A 21,665-nucleotide genomic window follows, 5' to 3' on the forward strand; every position below is an offset into this window, starting at 1 on the left:
AAATTGAATGCTCTAATGATAGGGCGATCACCCTATGTCTACTTTTATGGAGAGCCCTCCCCTTACCACTTGCGAGACGGAGCGCAACCGGAGAATTCATGCTAACACATAGTAGAGTGGATTAGCAAACTGAAGCTGCGAGGAACTTATCAACATGCCCCACTGGAAAAAGCTTTAGCAACAGCGATATAAGAATCCTTGGCAAAAAATGAGATTTTTACCAACTGCCGCGGGAATAGGCATATGAGTTCATAAATGAGCTCGAAGGAGGTTATGGGAATAGCTAAGTCAGCACCAGACGCCGATTATCAAGGATGTTACCTTCATTCACTGAATATAGTCGTTTGCCACGCCTGCAATATAGCACGCAATATGTTGGGTTCTTACCATGAGCTTGTCAAGTTTTTTTGACAATTCGCCGGCAGAATTCCTTTAAAATTGTATTATGATTGATGCACTTGCACCCGAAAATAGAAAGCGTAAATTGGAAGATTTTTTGCAAAATTTGCTGGGTTGCACGATAGGATACGTAATAGTGTCGATCGACAGAATGGAGGTCTGTAGGCGTTTTGCAGCAGCGCAACCATGGCGGATGGCGTTATCTTCTTTTCTAAATTTTCCTCCGGTAAAGTACGTAATAAGGAGAGCTGGTATGCTTTTGGTTCTCTACTAATTCAAAACTTCAATAAGTAACGTGATTTTCACAAACAGGGAAAATAAATGTATTCTCGAAATTTTGTAGAAGACTTTGTATTATATATATTCCTTGATCTGAAAAAGAATCGAGACAGCCTGTCAAAAATTCCCCCCCCCCCCCCCCCCACCTTTCTAAATCCTAGATCCGCCACTGGAACATATGCCATGGTGGTGTTACTCTAATGCTAGTATTGTTACATAAAAATGTAATAAATTCATCCCAACGTGGTGTAGTAGCACTTGTAGTACTAATTTCCTGATAGAGTGAATTCTACATTTCACCGAACATCGCTAAAACGGCCCAAGTGGAAATAATAGACGGCTACAAGTACTACATCACGTTGGATTGAATTAATTATATTTTTATGGAATACTACCATAATAAGTAACAACTCCTCCATATGTAAACGTCAATTAGCCGGTCGGTTCAAATTACTCATTGATAGAGCTTGGGCTACCCGTGGTTACCAAAGCTGTTTTCAAAGAAGGCCGAGCACGTTTCCCACGCTTTTCTCGACCCCCGGGTAAGCTTTTGGCTTTTGGCTACTCGCGAAAAAAAAATATATATACCCGGGTTGGCTAGAAACGTGGTGTGTTTACATTACATGAGAAAATTAGCGAACGAGGCAGATTTTCTACCCGGTGCAACCACAGGTAGCCCAGGTAATAGTTTTGAAGCTTGTTAGTTGCTTTGAAACGGCTGTTCGTATGAGAGGTAAAACGAGTGCATTGAAGTAGCGTTTGTTTGTTAAATGTTGCCAATAAAATCGCCTTAAAACTTAGAACATGTCTTGTTGTTGTCAAATGTTTGTTTGATAACGATTTGGGGGTGGTTTTCTTCGAAATGGGCGAAATATACAGCTTCACTCACCCTACTAAGGAAAGAAACAAGGTTGGAGGCGCCATTTTCGGTAGCACTCAAATACCGTCGAAATTCTTGAGGAAAATACAACAAACGAAACATTTTTATCGCTCGGAGCGAGACAGGTAGCCCAGAGTTACGTTGTTTCCCCCTCGAAATGCAAGCCCAAATGGCTTCAAGCTTCACCCAGACCACATCTAAGATTCCCCTCTTATTTACTGCAAAATAAATATTTAACAATTTTCAAACACATCCTCATTTTTCCTGAATTTTATTTCGGTGCTATCTCTGCTGCGGGGAAACTATTTGTGAGTTTTTCACACTGCAAAAGATAGGACAATCAGCCCCATCTACTTAAATGGAGCACACCTCTCAAGTCCAACACACACGGCTGAACCGTTTGAAACGTCGAGCTTCTTTTTTTTATTTTGTGCAACAGAAACTTAACGAAGTAAACTTGAGCTCGGCTAATTTAGTGCGATGTCTGAGCCAAAGCGTACAGTCAAATAGACAATTAGATTCGGCACGGCAGGAACCTGGTGTAGTAGACCGTAACTTTGGAAATTTATATATTTACCTTTTTAATATATAATTTGTTTGTAAGCGCGTCGTTTGAAAGTGGTACGAGGTAACGCAAATACAGCCAGTTAAGGTGGGAACACATACTTTATTCAACGCTAGCAAGACATTAGACATCATTTCGGAGTAAAGTTATCAAATAGCCTGTTTGACAGCTATGTTGTTGTGATGGCTATCACGTGTATTGTGGTTCCGAAGGCTCTTGGAGCACGTGTAGCAAGGGCAAAGGGTCACGTTTCTCACGTCCAGTCGCTTTGGTAAACACATGCTTGCTAATTCAGATTGAGTTTCCCGGCTATACACTTCGTCCAACTGCTCAAGAACGAAATATTTCCAAGACATTCACTCTCGAGTAGGGTCTATTTTTTCAAGAATAGTCAGGTAAATAAGTATTTTACTAATATGGTTTTAGTAAAGCTGTGGTGGGTTTGTATTATTACTCGGATAACCCCTTCTCATCAGCATGTAACCTAATTTAGTGGTAGGATAAAAACCGCAGCTTCACATTTTTTCTCTCTAGTTTCTATCCAGTTATAGGTTATAAGTATTAGTGGATATATACTCATAGCCGCGAAGGGCGATTGTTTTATTTATCCAGGATTGAATCCAGGAACAATTTGACAAGTGAATAGTCTACATGACTGAAAAATGGCTATCTCGGTTCCTTGTATTCCGGAATGATTTTCAGATTTTTGCTTTTCAAGATGTTTTTCCTTGATCATCCTTGCGCTATGTATGGGCTAAGGGACGAAAAATTATAAAATTCCGATGACAATTTCAAAAAAGTCGCCTCAATTTAAACAAAAATCGCATTTGATATTTCGTTTGCTATTACTCACTTAGTACATGTCATGTTTTTTTCCGTCATGTCTGAATAGTCAAATATAGTCTTTGTCATTTACAGTACTTATGTTTTTAGAAACAAAAGTTTTCTTTAAAAGTTCAGCCTCGTTTTCACTAGTGACCTTTTTTTTCTTGTGGAAAACGAATGGTGAAATAAGTTAACTATTTACTAAGTTAACTATTTCACTTAACTTCTCCTGAAACTAAACTCGGTCGCCATCTTGAAAGGGGAAAAGTTATTGTTACCATATACAAGAATTCACTCTTTTCTTATAAGAACTTCAATTTTAAGTTGAATCTGGGCCTTATTGAAGCATTTTAAGGCTGAAAATGTTGTAAACGATGTCTTAAATCGTAAAAATATAGTACCCAATTTACAGTAGGAAGAGAATTACACAAATGAACAATAGCAATACTTTAAGGTTGTTATTAGGAACACAAATTGATTCTGCATTAATTAAGCATAAGTCTGAGCCTGAATTTTGGTGAAATCTCAAGCCAACGTTTTTTATAAAAAGGTTCTTATAAAAAAAAATAGTGTAGCCAAGCAATACAAAAATTATTTTGACATCTTGCCCTTATTGCTTGAGTTATCAGGAGCCCTGCTAGAAATAACACATTCACCATAATACAGTTGAGGGAGGGGACTTGGATAATAAACACTTTCATACCATTCTTTGCCATTCAACCCCCTTCCATTTTTATACAATTTCATAAATTCACTTCATAAAGATATGCTGCACATAGCCCCTATACTTTAAGATACAAAAATGCCTCTTTCCTCTTTCATTAATGGAAAGAAAGTTGAATTAAAAGTTCATCCAGGGTTATTTATAGAACTGAGGTGTTTTGGCTTTATTTTCCACAAACATGTCTATGGAGAATTCTGATTCTGATTGAGGCAGGGGAGTGGGGCGGCATTACTAAAAAGCGGAACCGCCGGAACCGGCAGAACCAGTATATTTCTCTTAGTTATAAAGGTAGGGATGTCATACTAGGATCACCATTTATTTCCTTTCTAATCTGAACATAAAAAACATTCCATTGTGAAATGCTAAGACAACATCACTAAGCGCAGATGTGCTACGTTATTTCACGCATATTTGACATTCTGTCATATGCAATTTGTATCCATTTGATCAGATAATCCATCGGATTAGTAACAAAAAACCCTTGTTTTAGAAGCATGTCTCGTTTAAGTTAACACATGCAAGCGAACTATTTTCTGAGTGCTCTACATATAAGAGTGTCCATTTGCAGAGACTGTACAATGTAGTTCCAGGGTGGATACTGTACGCATCTCCCTTTTCAGGTGTGTACCTGCCAGAGGGGAGTAGGAGTGAGAGAAAATCCCACCTCTCGCTCTCCTCCTTAGGTTACAAATAGTAAAACCACTATTATTTTTTTTTGGAATTATCCATTTTGAAAGTAGATACTGACTCTATTATTTCAGGAAAATTTTAAATTGCATTCTTAAAACTTGAAATCTTGTGATCAAATTATCAACATTAGCTCCAAAGCTAATTGAAAAGGATCGGAAAGTATCAGTTTACCTTTGTTTTAACAAGGACTTACATAAGTTTTTGAAATTGATATGTTGAAAAATATAACCCATGAGTTCAATTACTTCTTTAAGATATTCATGTAGGAAGCTGTATTTTTCTATATAAAGAGGTATAGTGCTAGAATATTTTCCACTCTGGTTTTGGTTAGCTGGGGGGAAATATCTCCCTAGTCTGTATAAATACCTGCACCTAAATGTGTGCTTTTTTCTTAGGTACTGTAGCAAGGTTCAGCTGAGCATGATGGCATCCAGTAGTTTTAGTCCCTGTAAAACCAGCATTTCCCCATCCCTTGCCAATTTAACAGGCCCAGATGGTAGCCAAGCTCATAGTGTATTCAACCATACACTACTATCACCAAGGCAAGTTACCCTTAACCTAGCCATGGGGCCTTCCAAGGCAAGCCTTGGACTTGTTGGAGGTCGGTCTAGTCAAGACAGCCGTTTAATTGGTGTCCTTCCTGGGCTACCAGAAGAGCCACCAGCCATCAAGAATTGCAATAAAGGCTTTGTAAATAATGCTTTGTTTCAAGATGACGAATTAGAATTTGATGACAACAGTTTATTGGAGGCTGAACCATCCCAGGGATACGTACAAGGCAGCACAGATGAAAGTGATCCTAGTGGGTATAGTGGCGGATCAGACATGGATGACTTAGATGTTGGTCATTTCATTAACTACTATTTGGTGGAGGAAGAGCAATGCAAGCCCCAAACACAAAAGGACACAGATTTTTATAAGCCAAAATCTCCTCAGAAAGATTCAGATATGTTTGCATTTTTTCAAAAGCAAACTGAGGTTCTCGAACAGAACAACAATGCCTTGCAAAAACAAATTGATGCCCTTCGGGAACAGACCGCCTTCCAAACAAAGGTTCTGAAGAAGTTGTTGATGAAGAAAACAAGGAAGCGGTTAAAGAAAGATACTGAATAGTATGATTATATTTATCTCATTATTTTAAAAGTAACTTTTTGGTTTTATTTTTGTTTTAGTTTTCAAAACATTTTACTTAGAAACTTTGGTGTGTGTTTTCATTTAACTCTAACTGTGAAGACAGACATCCTTGACATCATTTCTTTTTTTTAACTTTTATCTGTTTTAGCTTAACTATTTCAAATTAACAATTTCTTTAAAGTATCCCATATTTTCAAAACCCCCTGCTGATGTATGTACAGTATGGCTATTTGCTCATTCCCTTTTTATTACCATTTTCAAAACTGCTATAGTCCCAGATGTTTCAAATTGCCAAATACACATATTTCTCATCTAAACCTGATCAGGTATAGATTATAGAAATTAGTTAAAGGTGATGTCAAAGAAGGTGGCAAGTTCAAAGGAGAATCAAATGTTTCTAAATAAGACGATTCTAGATCTGATGTACAAAGACAGTAGTCTCCAGTAGGTCCCTATGGAATTTGGAATATTTTTATTCATAATTTATGCAGTCGCTACCAGACAAATGCTTTCACTTCTTTTCTCGTTTATTTTCTTTTTTTTAACATATTTTTATTTATTTTAAAGATTTGTTTTTATTTATATGCATAAAAGATGAACTTGCTGCCCTTCCTTTGCTTATATTCTAATATATATATATTTTTTGTCAAAATACTCAACAACACACATAACAACAAGATAAATGAAGTTTTTTTATTTGGAAATGTTTTCTGTGTTGTATTTAATATTAGAAGTGTGCACTAGACTTGAGAAATAGAGTATGAATAACCTCTTGTCTCAACATGATATCAGCTTGTTATGTACGGTACTACGAAGTCACCACACATTCATGAGATAAGCTAGAGACAAAGCTTTGCTTTCTTGTTTTGACTTACTATACTTCTTTGTATACTTGGCTGTCATTAAATTGCATACTAGTTGATTGATGAATGTAAAAATTGTAACCAACAAAAGACTGCCACATTTGACTTTTGAATTACTGCTATAAATGTAACTCATGTGTTGTTTTGTATTTAATGGATATTTTTTTTATATCTGTTTGACAGATAGTTGCTCCCAGACCTTCAAGGAAGTGCAGACTACTTTGACCAAGTATAAATCCTAATTTGATCTCATGTTTGGGTTTTTAACAAAAGAATTGACCAAGTAAAATAATTCCTAAATTTATTTGATGTTTGGAGTCTGCAAAACGAAACAAGTGAGCTTGTTAAAGATTATTTATCAGATAAGGTGCCTACTCTCCCCATCAAGAACCCACAGGACCTCAGTAAAACTATAACAAATGCCAGTTCACCTTGTAGGTTCCCCTGCCTTTGAGTGGTTTAAAGAGTTCGGAAATCCCCCCCCCCCCCCCCCCCCGCCTCCATAAAACATAGCCACCAACGTCCTGATTGGCCTATTTTTGTTAAATAAGGTTGAAAGTGTAAGGTCAGTGCAGAGTAATAATTAAGACTGACTCTAAAAAAGAGAGAGTTCCAAAATATTAAAGCTTTTCCCAGCAAACAGAAAGGGAATAGGTAACTTACTTTTTGCCTGTTATGAAATAAAAACAATGTCTTGTTTTTAGATCATGTTCTAGAGAAGTCATTTTGATATCTTTTGGCAGTACAAGTGTCAGCAGTGCTGTGCCGCCCGTGTTATGTAAACTAATGAAAAGAGCTTTCTAACCGCCCCCCCCCCCCCCCCCATCCATGCGTAAGGGGCGCGAGAAAGGAGCGGAAAGGTGTCTTCTTCCTTCTCTTGTCTTCCGCCGCCTCGATGGCTGACCTCCATCCCTTGGGTACCTGAGGATACTTCAGTAACCTCCCCTAACGGTGTATGTAGAAGGCCTTGTTGGTTGTATAGTATTTAGACGATTATATTATATTTTCTGCACACTTTTAAAGTATTTTCCGCTGTATAAAAAAGAAATAAAGGCAATATTTTTTTGTTCGCCATTGCTTGTATACCTGATAGAGGGAGGCTTGGGAGTGCAGGCAACTAGAGCCAAGATACTTTTAAGTATAAAAAGGCACCCCAATGTATTGAGGAAATAAGAGGCGAGTATTATCTCATTCGCCGTTTGTCGTGTATATAACGGGCATTAACGCATATGAAGACCAGCTACCCCCAACCCGCGGCCCTTCCCCCCCTCCTCAAGGTTTCTTCTAGGCTCAGTAAACAAGCCTTTCAATGTTTGGGTTACAGGCTGTGAGAAAAAAAACCGCAAATGCTGTAATGATCACGCGTGATAAATCTTCTAAGTCCTAAAACGGTTATCAAAACGTTGTGCGTCAATCATTAAAAGGCGTGGCCATCTGTTGCTGTTCCAAAAAGGCCATACGACATTTATTGAATGCATGTCTTTATTTTAGACTACACTATTCTACATTTCGAGCCGGCTTTTTTCACTAGCGACAGAAACGAAGACAGAGAAGGAAGGGGAGACGTCTTAAAAGCTTACACGATGTAAATCACTCGAAAGAGTGCGAAGAAGGGGTAATCACTACTCCGTTCCTTCTGCCTGCTGATATTTTATACGCGCGATAGCATATTCCTTCTCCTACTTCGCTTAATAATCCTCTAGTGATAATAGGCTATTAGTCTTTATGCTTGGTGTGATCCAATTACTTTGTTTGTCTGCAAAATAAATGTTGCGCAAATTATAACTATCACAAGGTAAGAGGGGTGTTACAAAAGAGGTTAAGGTAGTATAAAAAGCACAACATAAACAACGTCATGTGAAAAAATGTGGTCAACAGCTCAGATAGAGGGTAAATATTATGACAATCCCTCTTTCTTCGCGGTAAACTATCAAATTTCATGTGTTAGCTTCATGTCGCAGGTTGGCCGCCCGACATCTCCATATGCTGGCATAGAAACGGATTGTGTGTGTGTTTTGTTTTTTTACTGCTCGCTCCTAGGCGTAGGTGCAAGGATAGGCAAGCATTTCTATCTCTTTTTTATTTTGCACCCTGGTTAATTTAAAACGGTGAGCCTGTGCTCGTTATACTTCACTTCTTCATTGCTCTCGGGAGTTGCTTTATGTTATTATCAATATTGACTAGCGTAGTAAACGTTATATCCTTAAAGGAATAGGGAGCGAGGGTGAGCAAGAAATATGAACTTGGCCGGAAAACTGTGAACAGGGGTTAACAAAGGGGAGCAAGGATGAGCAAGGAATATGGATTTGACCGAAAAAACTGAGAAAAAATGTGATTTATCAAAGCTTGAATGTAAAAGGTCATTTTATTTCTGAAGCACCATTTTGCGATTCTGAAATTAAATCATAATCGAATTTCACATTTAATATGATCTTCACTGTAAACAATAATAGCAACTAAGGCAGCATGTAGACCTAGGTCGTAATGTGCTGCCCATGATGATGACATCACTGCATTACAATAGCAATACACCTATTCCCGAGGGAAGAAGCGTGAAAAAGACCCCGATATTTTTCAGTGTACATCTCAGCGAGCTGTGCGTGGCGTAACTGACGAAGACAGGGCTGCGATCCTGGTTACTGCCTTCCCATTAATGCGCGGGTACATCAGGTTCCTTTGTGTTGTACAGTTCTCTAGATAGCGGTGCTGGGGCTGAAATCTCCAGCTTAGCCGTAAAGCTTTATGCTGCCATACGGTGTTCCAGCGAATGTCTGGAAGTATGGTCTATTTTTTCTCACTTGACCTGATCTAGACGAGGTTCGATTCTCGGCCATGTCCTGAAATGTTTTTTTTTTTTTTTTACTTTGTATCGGCAAGTCCATATTCCGTGCTCACCCCTTCGCTCCCCTTTGCTTATGCCTTAATTTGTATCTATACAACAGATATGACGCTTACTACGATAAAGGAACTCTCGAGAGCAATGAAGAATCCTAAACTGCAGCTATAGGGATAAAGTGAAGTACCGAGAATAGGCTTAAGTTTTAACCCGGGTGCCACACAAAAAAGACAAAAATGTTTGCTCATCCTTGCTCCTGGGAGCAAGCAAAAACAAAAAGCACCACCGTTCCTATCCTGGAAATGATATAACATCTGCACTACTATCTTTACTTCTTACTTTGTGATAAACAGGGACCGCGGAGCACGCTAAAAAGTGGACAGGCTTCCAATCGAAAAAATATATTATATTGGAAAACAAAAAAAGGAATAAACCATAGTATTTGACTTGTTTCTGTCGCAAAAAGTGGTGAGGCCGCGGCCCCCCAGCCCCTCCCCTTGCGGTGCCTGATAAATGGTCATAAGATTTCTGTGGTAGTTATGTATAATCGATTTAGAAAAGGTCTATGGTTCACCTTGATCCCTCTCTCATCCAGTACCAGATGTACGACGGCTGGGCCTCCTTCAAGTCACCAGAGATCCAAGGGGCAGGGTGGTATTTAAAATAATCCCCTGTACGGAATACGGGTTGAAAACATGACATTAGCGGTAATATTAGAATAAAGATGTGGTGTAGTTTCTTTCCTGACTCCTTCCTTAACAAATAGTTAATAGTCAATATTCTGAAAATATCGCCAACTGTTTTTAACAACTTAATCCCGGCACATTAGTCATTTAGCACTAAAATGGTTTCTGACAAATCAAAAAGTACCAAATAGCCAAATGTAATTCCTTTTGTTTAGATAACGAAAGTTAGAAAGTGGTTAAGCAGTCGGAACTGACGAGAGTTCGCAAGATATTGATTACCGCAGTAAGAAACAACTGTTTATAAATTTAGATAAGTGAACGGCTTCCGATACTCTGATACTTGCCCGTGATAGTTCCCCACCAGTTGCGAGTAGCACTTTCTGATGTCGTCAGCCTGGCACCGGAGACCCATGGCATACGTTTATCGATCCCTTTATAAGAGTACGTCCAGTCGTCAAACTTCTTGACAAGATGTACATTGGTTTGCTTGTTGTTGGTAGCGGTGAACGAGTAACTCCGGTCTGCGCTCCAAACTCCACCCCAGCGACCTGATAGAATGATAAAAGATGACAGTGTTAGTCGCTTCAAACACTACACTTTTTTACTCCCAATTTTGATTCTGGAAATACAACGATCTATGCGCAACGAAATTTCAAAATAATCATCCACAATTTATGTAAGTCGGATACTTAATTGACGATATTTGATATAAAGTATCTTAGTTTCTTGGGTGAATTAGCCTAACTGCCAATCAGACTTGTCTATTCCTTGAGCGTGACATAGCCAGCGTGACAGCGTGACATAGCCAGCGTGACAGCGTGACATGGCCAGCGTGCGTATATTACTGGTGCTCGCTCAAGGAATCTCGCATTTTATCGTGTACTGTGCACATAGACCCCACCTCAGCGTAGAGACCTCACCTCTATTTTGCGCTTCGAGTCGATATTCAAAAGTATTTCCAACAATGTTGGCGTCATTTTTTATGTCGTCGGCATACTTCAAGATTGAATAATCACTTGTCAGACTAGGTGAGCCCTCGTTCCGCAGCCGGAGGTTACCAGCGGTCCAGGTGTTGGTGTGACTGGAGACAAGTAGTGTCCAGCCGCCGCCGTCGCGCGTCATGTCGCAGTACGCCTTCACCGCGGGCCCTGATTGGCCTTGAGGGTGGAGGGTGTAGACGCCGTCCCCGAGATTGAGGCCTGTATTAGCTGCGATTTCTTGGAGATGGCGACACGATTTGGCATCTGAAATGTGTCATAGAACTGGCTTAGCCACTTGTGGAAACTCACATTAAATGTAGAGAAATTGCTCGGCACTTTTTGAAGCTGATGGTATGCGCTATTGAGCAAAACAGCCTGGCCGATAACCCCGCAGCGTATTTGCGTCTGTGATTATTCACCTCATTTTACTACCCGTTTTCGAATATATATTATTCAATAACTAACGGTGGTTTAAAAAAAAACAAGAACTATATCATTTTATCGTACAGGTAATTTAAATATTTACCAAGAGGCGGCTATCATTATTGGATCGGATCAGATCAGGGCCGTTACACGGGGTGGGGAACTGAGGGTGTCCCCATCAGGCACTGGGGTTGTCCCAAACCCAATACTTTTAGAAATTAAAAGGGAATAACCTGAAGGGGCGTGGCTATTCCCCCAAAATTTTTTAATGTTTCTGTAAGTGCTTCCCTAGCCCCAATTTTTAGAGGCCTGCTTCGGCACTGCGGATGCACAATGAACTTCCATTACTTTAGTTTGAATTTCCTATAACACAAAACACACTTTCACGTTCACTTAAATCAAATGTAAAATAATTGAACTTAGAATAAAAGGCATGCCTGGGCAAGCTTGAGTCTGGCAGTCTTTTTCCTGGAATCTCTCTCCAACACAATCCTTGCCACCATGACTGGGGTACGGGTTGTCGCAGAACCGATGACGCTGTCGTTTGCCACCTTCGCATCCTCGGGAGCATTCGGTCCATGCCGACCACTCTCCGAAGCCTCCATCGCGAGTAACCATTGCTGTAAGACGAAAGATCTTAGCAAACGATGGAGGTTCTTCTTCCTTTTATGAAAAAAGTTTCTAGTCTGTTGTACCTGTTTGACAGTTTGTACTTGAGTCATAACCTGAATCACAATGACAGACCAGGTCGCTGGTGCAGATCTAACAACAAAAATAAAACATTATGGGTTTTAAGTCCATATAACCTTTCAGAGTTGATAGAATTTGTCAATTCTTTATAATATTTTCTTCTTCCAAATGGTATGTGGTTCGTATGGACCCTATACAACACGCGTTCGCGCGAATAACTCAAATCTGTAATATTGAGGTATTTTGATCAACCTTCGGAAAAAAAGGCAGTGAGCTGAAAGGCTTCAACCAAATTACATGAGAAAACATATGCGCGCTCTAAACCGGTTCCCGTCTTCATCGTTTTCGTTTGAAAACACAGCCTTTTTGTTCCGTTTTCAAAAAGATCCGCATCCACACGAAGCGTTTTTATTTTGATACGACCCGTCCCCACGAAAACGCATAAACGATACGAAAACAATAACAAGTTCTACAGCGCATGCGTACTCGCGCGCCACCTGGACTACTAGACCTGAGTTATCACGTGATCGTTTTCGAAAGGTTCGGTTTTCGTCCGTCCCCACGGCACCGAAGGGGTATCGTTTTCAAATTGTTCCACTCTGGAGATCGTTTTCAAGACCCCGTCCCCACGTATCCGTTTTCGTTTGAAAACGCAACCTTTTTGTTACGGATACGGGTATCGTCCACACGGAAACGCGAAAACGATGATCGAAAACGGAACTATTTGAAAACGATCTCCAGAGTGGAACAATTTGAAAACGATACCCTTTCGGTGCCGTGGGGACGGACGAAAACGGAACCTTCCGATAACGATGGCGTGATAGCTCAGGTCCAGTCCACTTGGCGAGCGAGTACGCATGCGCTGTAGAACTTGTTATCGTTTTCGTATCGTTTCTGCGTTTTCGTGGGGACGGGTCGTATCAAAATGAAAACGCTTCATGTGGACGCGGATCTTTTTGAAAACGGAACAAAAAGGTTGCGTTTTCAAAACGAAAACGGATACGTGGGGACAGGGTCTGAATTGTTTTTGCATTGTGCGCGCGAGCTGCATTCGCAATCAAGAACGGCGACATTCTCACAAGCGCGCGCTGTTTTTAAAACCTACAACAAAACGATATTTTCTTTTTTCGCATACAATTCTCGGCTTTTAATTATTCTTCGCTTCATTGTGGGTAGCATTAAAAAAGAAAACAATTCGCCAATATTTTTGTGGTATTGCCGTCTCTGAATTTTAACGGATTTAAGCATTATACGTTGTTTCAGATTTTCCCGCCAAACCTTGAAATTATTCACTCGATTCAATCTCCTTTCGCGCGGCCAGGAAAGTTTTCAAAGATCTGTAGAAAATTCAAATTTTCAATCAAATTCAATTCCCTTTTCAGAATTTGAAAGTTTATCTATGCTTTGTTTTGGCTAGATTGATATAAGTGAAAGGTTTAAAGAACTTTAAATGTAAAAATTAAGTATGCACTTAGATAGAAGGAAGCTTTAACTACGACGACGCGAACAGAAAACGGAAACATTATTGAAGTTAAGCCTTCATCAGCGTGCGTAGGAGATAAATGATTTGCCATGAGAAAAGCTTCAAGGGCGCTTTGAAAAATGTCGTGAGCGTGCTTAAACCGCACGCTTGGAAGAACATTCCAGACATAGCAAAGACCGAGTAGGTAGGCGTTTTCAACTGCAGTATCAAGACCTTCAAAAATTTCTCGTTCGATGTATCAACATAATTTGGTACATAATAATTATAGATCTTATTCGTGTTTTGTCTTATTGTGAAAGGAGATGCTAGCGCCTTATTGTTACTCTCAAATCCCCGTATGTTTGTACGCGTCGTCGCCGGCTGCGTCCACACACACTGATTGCGCTTAGTCTATGAGCAATGCATAATTGGCGAACATAATTAAATTAACTAGCATATCATTAAATTAAACATTTGAAAGTCAAACTCGGAACATTAATGGTGAACGTCATAGTTCGATGATTGATCGTTCTTTTTCTGACGAAAGGTCATATGGGAGCTGCATGCTCGAGGTGTCGTTATATAGAGTCAGATGGAAAGAGGACTGGGCAGAGAAAACGGCGAAGAAAGACAACGATAATTTTACGCGTGATTGTACGCGGCTTACCCCTCGACCCGCGCACTCTTTGCCGTTCACCATTGGACACTTGGTGATCCCATGCTCAGCTAGAGTCTTGCACTCAGCGTTGACGCACATCTGAACACAGAGAGTATGAGCGTTACCAAATTGTATCTATACACAGAAACAACACGGAAACAATGATGTCGTTAATGGAAAAAAACAATACGCCTTTTTCTGTTCCCAGTCCCGTGTTTTACTCGCAAGCAACAAATGAGACTGAGCTCAATATGATGAAATTTTAAAAAGTTAAAAACAAGATAAGTTAAAAACAAGAACTGCACTTGCTAAAGAAGACTGCTTGTTCTCCAATACAGTCAAATCCTACTGTTTACGATCTACTTCATGAGGATGTCCAATGATTCCAGGATCCCCCCTCCCCCTAAGGAATATATGTAACTGAAAAGCTGAAGAGCTCTTCGTGAACAAACGTCCGAGGCTCTATAATACCAGGATGAGGACGAGCCGAGGTTACGTGGGTGAGTCGTGATAACGGGTATGAGTCGGGATAGGGCGATGAACCTAGGTAGGGAGGACGATCCGAGGTAAGGACGATGAGCTGGGATAACAAGTATGAGCCGTGGTAACGAGGATGAGCCGAGGTAGCGAGGATGTTCCGAGGTAAGGACGATGAGCTGGGATAACAAGTATGAGCCGTGGTAACGAGGATGAGCCGAGGTAGCGAGGATGATCCGAGGTAAGGACGATGAGCTGGGATAACAAGCATGAGCCGTGGTAACGAGGATGAGCCGAGGTAGCGAGGATGATCCGAGGTAAGGACGATGAGCTGGGATAACAAGTATGAGCCGTGATCACGAGGATGAGCCGAGGTAGCAAGGACGATCCGAGGTAAGGACGATGAGCTGGGATAACAAGTATGAGCCGTGATAACGAGGATGAGCCGAGGTAGCGAGGACGATCCGAGGTAAGGACGATGAACCGAGATAATGAGGAGGAACTGGGGTAACGAGGTTTAGCCGAGGTATAGACGATGAGCCGAGATAATGAGGAGGAACTGGGGTGACGAGGATTAGCCGAGGTATGGACGATGAACCGGGATAATGAGGAGGAACTGGGGTAACGAGGATTAGCCGAGGTATAGACGATGAACCGGGATAATGAGGAGGAGCTGGGGTAACGAGGATTAGCCGAGGTAAGGACTATGAACCGGGATAATGAGGAGGAACTGGGGTAACGAGGATAAGCCGAAAATAAATTTGTATGCACCTTTCCATCGCCGCACTTGGTTCCAGGCGCCACCATTCCACGGCCGACCATGTCTGATGTCTTCAATGCAGCTCCGCTGAATGAGAAAGCAATATAAAGTTATACAATATCTAGGTATACGTTAAAGCTTAATAATTGTGTTGACTACCTGCATTTGGTTCCGTCTGCGAGGGTAAACAGCTTGTAGCTTTTTCCATAGCTAATTAGTGGTGTGGATCTGGGGCTGAGACATTGGATCTGTCCACATTGTACATTACTGCAAAGACAACGTTAGAAACTGCTAAGGCCTGGCTAAACTAGGCGACATGTAGCGTGCGACACGTCTCTTAGATTAGCCACCCAAAGTGACATTGTAGCGCGCGCCAAATCTTGTAGAAGCGACAAAGAAATGTTTCTCACAGATAGTTGAGAAACATTTTCGTGTCGCGCTTTACAAAATTTGTCGCACACTACATGTTTTCGGTGGTGGCTAAACTAGGAAACATTTAGGAGACATGTCGCACCCTACATGTCGCCTAGTTTAGCCAGGCCTTTACACTTGTGGGTAGAGATGCAAACAATATAGAGGAAAATAAGTAATTGGATTTGTTCAGATAAGATAGTTATTTAGATGACATACGTTGCTTTAAACCTGGCTTCTTATTAGCGAAGGTAACGGAGACTGGAAAAAAGAGAGTCTGCGCTTGTGAAAATCACACAAACGTGAGGGAAGTAGCGCGGGGACCTCTCTAATTCATGGGCAGGGCGGGGATGCAAAGCATCATTGGCAGGGCGGGGATGCAAAGCATCATGGGCAAGGCGGGGACGCAAAGCATCATAGGTAGGGCGGGGATACAAGCATCATGGGTAGGGCGGGGATGCAAAGCATCATTGGCAGGGCGGGGATGCAAAGCATCATGGGCAGTGCGGGGTGCAAAGCATCGTAGGCAGGGCTGGGATGCAAAGCATCATGGGCAGGGCGGGGATGCAAAGCATCATGGGCAGGACATGGATGCAAAGCATTATAGGCAGGGCGGGGTTACAAAGCATCATGGGCAGGGTGGGGTTGCAAAGCATCATGGGCAGGGTGGGGTTGCAAAGCATCATGGGCAGGGCGGGATGCAAAGCATCATTGGCAGGGCGGGATGCAAAGCATCATGGGCAGGGCGGGATGCAAAGCATCATTGGCAGGGCGGGATGCAAAGCATCATGGGCAGGGCGGGATGCAAAGCATCATGGGCAGGGCGGGATGCAAAGCATCATGGGCAGGGCGGGGATGCAAAGCATCATGGGCAGGACATGGATGCAAAGCATTATAGGCAGGGCAAGGTTACAAAGCATCATGGGCAGGGTGGGGTTGCAAAGCATCATGGGCAGGGTGGGGTTGCAAAGCATCATGGGCAGGGCGGGATGCAAAGCATCATGGGCAGGGCGGGATGCAAAGCATCATGGGCAGGGCGGTATGCAAAGCATCATGGGCAGAGCGGGATGCAAAGCATTCTGGACAGGGCGTTAAGTGCATCATGGGCCGGACCGCTGCTGTTGGTGTCCAATAGACAATGACTTGACTCGTTTGGTACGCACCTGGCGCTACACGTTGTGTTCTTGGTCTCGTCACACGTGCCGTAACCTGAAGCCTCTGTATTCAGTTTGTCGTAACAGCTCTTAGCAGCATTAGTGGCAGCTGGCAAAGATAAGATACAGGTCAGCCTCGAGGTTTATCTGAGTTGTTCCCTCAAGATAGCCTTGAGGTTTATCTGACTTGTTCCCTCAAGATAGCCTCGAGGTTTATCTGACTTGTTCCCGGAAGAGAAATTTTGAAATTTGGACTTTTATTTCGCGCTTGCTACGACTCGACTCCAATTGAACTGTTGGTTTTACCGCAATCAGCTGTAGCTGGATAAAAACTCACCTTCTCCCCAAAGATCCCTGCACTGTGTATCCAGGGTGTCGGCGCATTTGCCATTGTAACAAAGGGACTGCAAAGTAATTGCTCGTTGGTGCGGTAAAGGTCTAAATAACTCAAAATCAGCAGTTGGGAAACTGAATTGTCTTTTAAAAATTCTAAAAATCTGCTACCCTGAAATCAGCATTTAGAATTTGGGGGATTCTTTGCGGTTATCAGTGTAAATGAAAGGGTCACTTACGTTAGAGTGAAGGCCTCTCTCAGAGTACGGCGTCCACCGCTGACCGTCCTGACTGTAAGACAGATGGTACGCAGTCACCCAACCATTCCTGTTTCCTCGACCTTGGGTTTGAATCCTTGAAACAGTTTTCTCCTATTCCACAAAAAATCTTGATTTATCATTGGCAGGACGCCGGGGACGTAGTTTTCACAGGGGGAGCTATCCCAGGCATGATCTCTATCGCTTGACTTAAACCTTTAGAGGTACTGTCATTGAGAAAGAGAGGCGAACAATGCGACGCGCGCTAGCGTAAGCATTAGCAGTTTTGTGAAGTAAACCAATGAAGGTAAATGTGGATGCCTTGAACGCACTATCTGATTGACATTGGCACTTTACAAGCCAGCAAGCGAGGCAACCAAGCGCTTGGGTGCAATCAGAGCAACACGAAATCCTCCAGCTATGACTTTGATCCTCGCATGCTAATTGACTGTTTTTAAAAGCTTTGTATCAGCTGCCACGGTAGCGTCACACAACAAACCTTGCTGTTATCTAAGATATTTTATTTGCAGTATGGGATAAGGATGGGAGCAAAGGATGACAGTAAAGAATGACAGTAAATGATGGCATGCACAACGTTTAGACTGATAAATAAGACCATGCCACCTCTATTCAACAATATTTTGTTCCCAAGAATATCCGTGGCAAACATTTATGAGTCATTAGTCGTGTTCTTGAAGGGCGTTAGGTAGTTTGATCAATTACCGCGTACCTCTCCGAGGTCGATCTGGATGTAATCTGTTTTACGTCTCGCAGCTGCGCACCAATAGTTTCTGTTGTGCAAACGACCGTAGTGCGGCTTATAAGATGAGTGAAACGAGCTGGCAGTGATCTGACTATCTCTAATGGCACCACTCCGCATGCCGAGTGGTAAGATGCAATCTAAAAACAGAAAACAAACGAGACATGCTGAGGCTTAGATCATCCCAAGACCAGGCTGATTGCGTCTCCATTCTACGCTCCCAAAATCCCAAGTTACAAAGCATTCCTATCCATCGACTCCATTTAAGCGAGTAACAAGATGCGATAACACTTGTTGGTGGATACTTTTAAGTTCCCTTTCAAATGTACTATCAAATGTAAATGTAACTAAGACGCGGCTGATCAAGATCATATGGCACAAGTGAACTAATGTCAAACTTGCAAAATCCTACGTTGACTTGTGTTTTTGTTGGCGGCGCTTTATTTCATTTGTCATATCATCTATATTTTTGGACAAAGCTGTAAAGAAATTCTTTAAACTCTCTTGATTTTAAAACATGTCTGTGAACTTAAAGCCGCATTGTCACCAGTTTACTTCCGGTCGATAACTTAACAATCTCCAATAATATTTAACGGAAGACGCGAAAAATATTTCAATATATTGAAAGCAGTGTGTCTATTGGAAGTTTCTTTGGGGATGTGACTGATAATTTAGAGCGGATGGCCTGTTTAATATCTCGGATTCTAATAGATTCTTTTTTCTTTTGACGGTTGAGGTTTCCGTCGGATCTCCGGAAGTAAACTGGTGACAATGCGGCTTTGAATAATTTTTGTTCAAGATGGCTGATGGCAAAAGTCTAGGAAGACCAAGCCCTCACCTTGTTTCATGAACCAAAGTTCCAATCGTTCCTCGTCGCAGCCGCTGTAAAGTATCAATTCTCGTCCGTTACCGGGCCAACCTCTTTTTGGGTGTACACACTTCTGGCTTTTGACGTGCTTCAACGATTTACCTGCGAATATTTCCACCTGGTTACGATATTTCTTTGATATAAAATGATGTTTATAATCCTTGGCATTCCGATGTTCGGTTAAAAAATTACCACAATTTTTGCTTGGTTTGAAGAAGAGGGATGGCATGACTCTCCCCCAAAATGTGTTATTATTCCAAGAAAGAAACATTCTACGAATCCTCCCTCTACATTCCCAATTCCCTCATTGGTGGTGATGGATGGGGAAGGGGGTAGCGAATTTGGATCTTTCATGCAACCAAGCTATGCATCATGATGACTTCCCTTTCTAAATGTTCTTCCTCATTACCTGAGGTTCGTTCAAACTTTGCGTCTTCATCACTACAGGAATCACTGATTACTATTCTCGCGCCATTTTTCTTGCTTCCTCCTTCTGGACACAGTTTGCGCCCGCTACATGTGTGCCTCAGGATCCCTGTGGTGTCCATAGCAAACTCCATGTAATCTCCCTTGCACTCGTAGCCTGGTCGGAACACAAGTGAAGATCCTTGTGCTGGGCTGCAGCTCGCATCTTGGGGGACCACGCAGTGATCGTTGTACGCCTTCATCGGGGACGGAGCAGCGGCGCTAGCGCCTTTAAATCCGTAAGAAAATATTGTCTTAAATAATTTGTTTGACGTCCCACTACACAGGTTATAATAGACATATGAGCTTGCTAGGGGAGTGCTGGCGCGCTCAGTTTTCCTATTAGTTGTAAAGCCAACTCCTTGAAATTGCCATGAAAAGTAATTCTAGATATACTTTATAAATCTTAATCTGACGACTTGACGTTACTAATTTAAAAGCGATCCATAGTACTCACCTTCGTTGCCAGAGCAACCCAACAGCTCCACCTTCATGCAGGGCCAGTCCGTCCAGTACTGTGGGCTTATACGGACGTAACGAGCCTGCACTTTGGGGCTTAGCGGTCTAGCGACTACGCTGTTTCTGTTTGTATTCGCTTGAATTAGCTGAGTAAAATAAGATACTTTTAGTGTCAAATTGTGTCAGAAGCGGTATAGCTGTGGGGAACACTGGTCTATGTGATGTAGGGTGGTCCAGGGACCAGAGGGGAAATTGGAGGGCAGTGGATTCTAGTCTCGAATCGTTTAAAAAGACCTACCTTTTCTGATTGGTTGCACGCTATGCCATTCTGTATATAACTGTCTGCTGGACACTAGAAACAATCAAACGAGTAGTAGTTTTCAATTAATTTTGATAAGAAGTAGTTTCCAGTTAACTTTAATAATACTAATTTGCTTCTTTTTAAAGGGCCTTAATAGTTATAAACAAAACTCTGAAATAGCGGTAGTTTCTTGGTGTTACGGGGCACCAGTACCAAAAACACAATGGAGCAAAGTCCAAAAACAAAGACCTTAGAACGAGACAATGAAATAGAGTACAAAGGCCTTGAGCACCAAAAACATAGCTCTCCGTAACACCAAGGAATACCCAAAATAGGTAAAGTCCTGCGCATGTGCGAGATGGCATAGTTGTAACCAATACTTACATCGCGGGAATCCCCTGGACAGTATTCGGGAATGTCGCAGTCATTCGTTACTGCTCGACACAGAGTCCCTTGCAACTTGAACTATGAAAAACATATTATTAAAACTGAACAAGAGAGCAAATATGTTTATATTTATGATCTCTTGCTCTGGCATTTTTCAGACGGAAGTCATATGATACAATAAGCTAAGCATGTAATTGCCTAATGCACACGTGATATTTTGGACGTTCTTGCACGTAATGCTTCAGACGGAAACTTGTTTTTGCAAGCTTTGTACATGTGACGTAGACTTGATAGTTATGCTTACCTGGCAGTTGTTGCAGCACGAGTGATGCAGATCGCTACATGTGTTGTTCATGTGACATGCACGTGATAGTTATGCTTACCTGGCAGTTGTTGTAGCACGAGTGATGCAGATCGCTACATGTGTTGTGTATGTGACATGCACGTGATAGTTTGCCTTACCTTGCAGTTGTTGCAGCATGAGTGATGCAGATCGCTACATGTCTTGTGTATGTGACATGCACGTGATAGTTTGCCTTACCTTGCAGTTGTTGTAGCACGAGTGATGCAGATCGCTACATGTGTTGTGTATGTGACATGCACGTGATAGTTTGCCTTACTTGGCAGTTGTTGCAGCACGAGTGATGTAGATCGCTACATGTGTTGTTCATGTGACGTGCACGTGATAGTTTGCCTTACTTGGCAGTTGTTGTAGCACGAGTGATGCAGATCGCTACATGTGTTGTTCATGTGACGTGCACGTGATAGTTTGCCTTACCTGGCAGTTGTTGCAGCACGAGTGATGCAGATCGCTACATGTGTTGTGTATGTGACATGCACGTGATAGTTTGCCTTACCTTGCAGTTGTTGCAGCATGAGTGATGCAGATCGCTACATGTGTTGTGTATGTGACATGCACGTGATAGTTTGCCTTACCTT

The 21,665-nt window shown here is 41.8% G+C and overlaps 2 protein-coding genes across 3 annotated transcripts in view; one reads left to right on the plus strand and one right to left on the minus strand.

Moving 5' to 3' along the window:
- The first annotated feature begins 2,331 nt into the window (after positions 1 to 2,331).
- LOC5520020 lies at positions 2,332 to 6,663 on the plus strand. 2 transcript variants are annotated; one of them, XM_032365041.2, is made up of 3 exons: positions 2,332 to 2,518; positions 4,758 to 5,474; positions 6,543 to 6,663. In XM_032365041.2, coding segments are annotated over exons 2-3 (693 nt in total). In that variant the 5' UTR covers positions 2,332 to 2,518; positions 4,758 to 4,782; the 3' UTR covers positions 6,544 to 6,663. The 2 variants fall into 2 exon arrangements, with proteins under 2 accessions (XP_032220932.1, XP_001639882.1); XM_001639832.3 differs by lacking the exon at positions 6,543 to 6,663 and having other exon boundaries at positions 2,334 to 2,518; positions 4,758 to 6,490.
- A 1,160-nt stretch (positions 6,664 to 7,823) lies between these two features.
- The window catches only part of LOC5520095 (disintegrin and metalloproteinase domain-containing protein 9), a 51,207-nt gene continuing 37,365 nt past the window's right edge, over positions 7,824 to 21,665 (minus strand). Inside the window, exons 19-36 of the mRNA XM_048725229.1 lie at positions 20,724 to 20,804; positions 20,337 to 20,390; positions 20,037 to 20,184; positions 19,524 to 19,808; positions 19,085 to 19,216; positions 18,217 to 18,386; positions 17,469 to 17,600; positions 17,234 to 17,300; positions 16,906 to 17,005; positions 15,491 to 15,598; positions 15,343 to 15,418; positions 14,104 to 14,193; positions 11,980 to 12,046; positions 11,722 to 11,904; positions 10,802 to 11,125; positions 10,226 to 10,429; positions 9,770 to 9,866; positions 7,824 to 8,115 (exon numbers count right to left, since the gene is read on the minus strand). Of these exons, the coding sequence (XP_048581186.1) occupies positions 8,103 to 8,115; positions 9,770 to 9,866; positions 10,226 to 10,429; positions 10,802 to 11,125; positions 11,722 to 11,904; positions 11,980 to 12,046; positions 14,104 to 14,193; positions 15,343 to 15,418; positions 15,491 to 15,598; positions 16,906 to 17,005; positions 17,234 to 17,300; positions 17,469 to 17,600; positions 18,217 to 18,386; positions 19,085 to 19,216; positions 19,524 to 19,808; positions 20,037 to 20,184; positions 20,337 to 20,390; positions 20,724 to 20,804 (2,331 nt within the window). The 3' untranslated portion in view covers positions 7,824 to 8,102. The remainder of the gene's footprint in view (positions 8,116 to 9,769; positions 9,867 to 10,225; positions 10,430 to 10,801; positions 11,126 to 11,721; positions 11,905 to 11,979; positions 12,047 to 14,103; positions 14,194 to 15,342; positions 15,419 to 15,490; positions 15,599 to 16,905; positions 17,006 to 17,233; positions 17,301 to 17,468; positions 17,601 to 18,216; positions 18,387 to 19,084; positions 19,217 to 19,523; positions 19,809 to 20,036; positions 20,185 to 20,336; positions 20,391 to 20,723; positions 20,805 to 21,665) is intronic.

This window comes from Nematostella vectensis, chromosome 3 (genome assembly GCF_932526225.1).
Source record: "Nematostella vectensis chromosome 3, jaNemVect1.1, whole genome shotgun sequence".
Lineage (NCBI taxonomy): Eukaryota > Metazoa > Cnidaria > Anthozoa > Actiniaria > Edwardsiidae > Nematostella > Nematostella vectensis.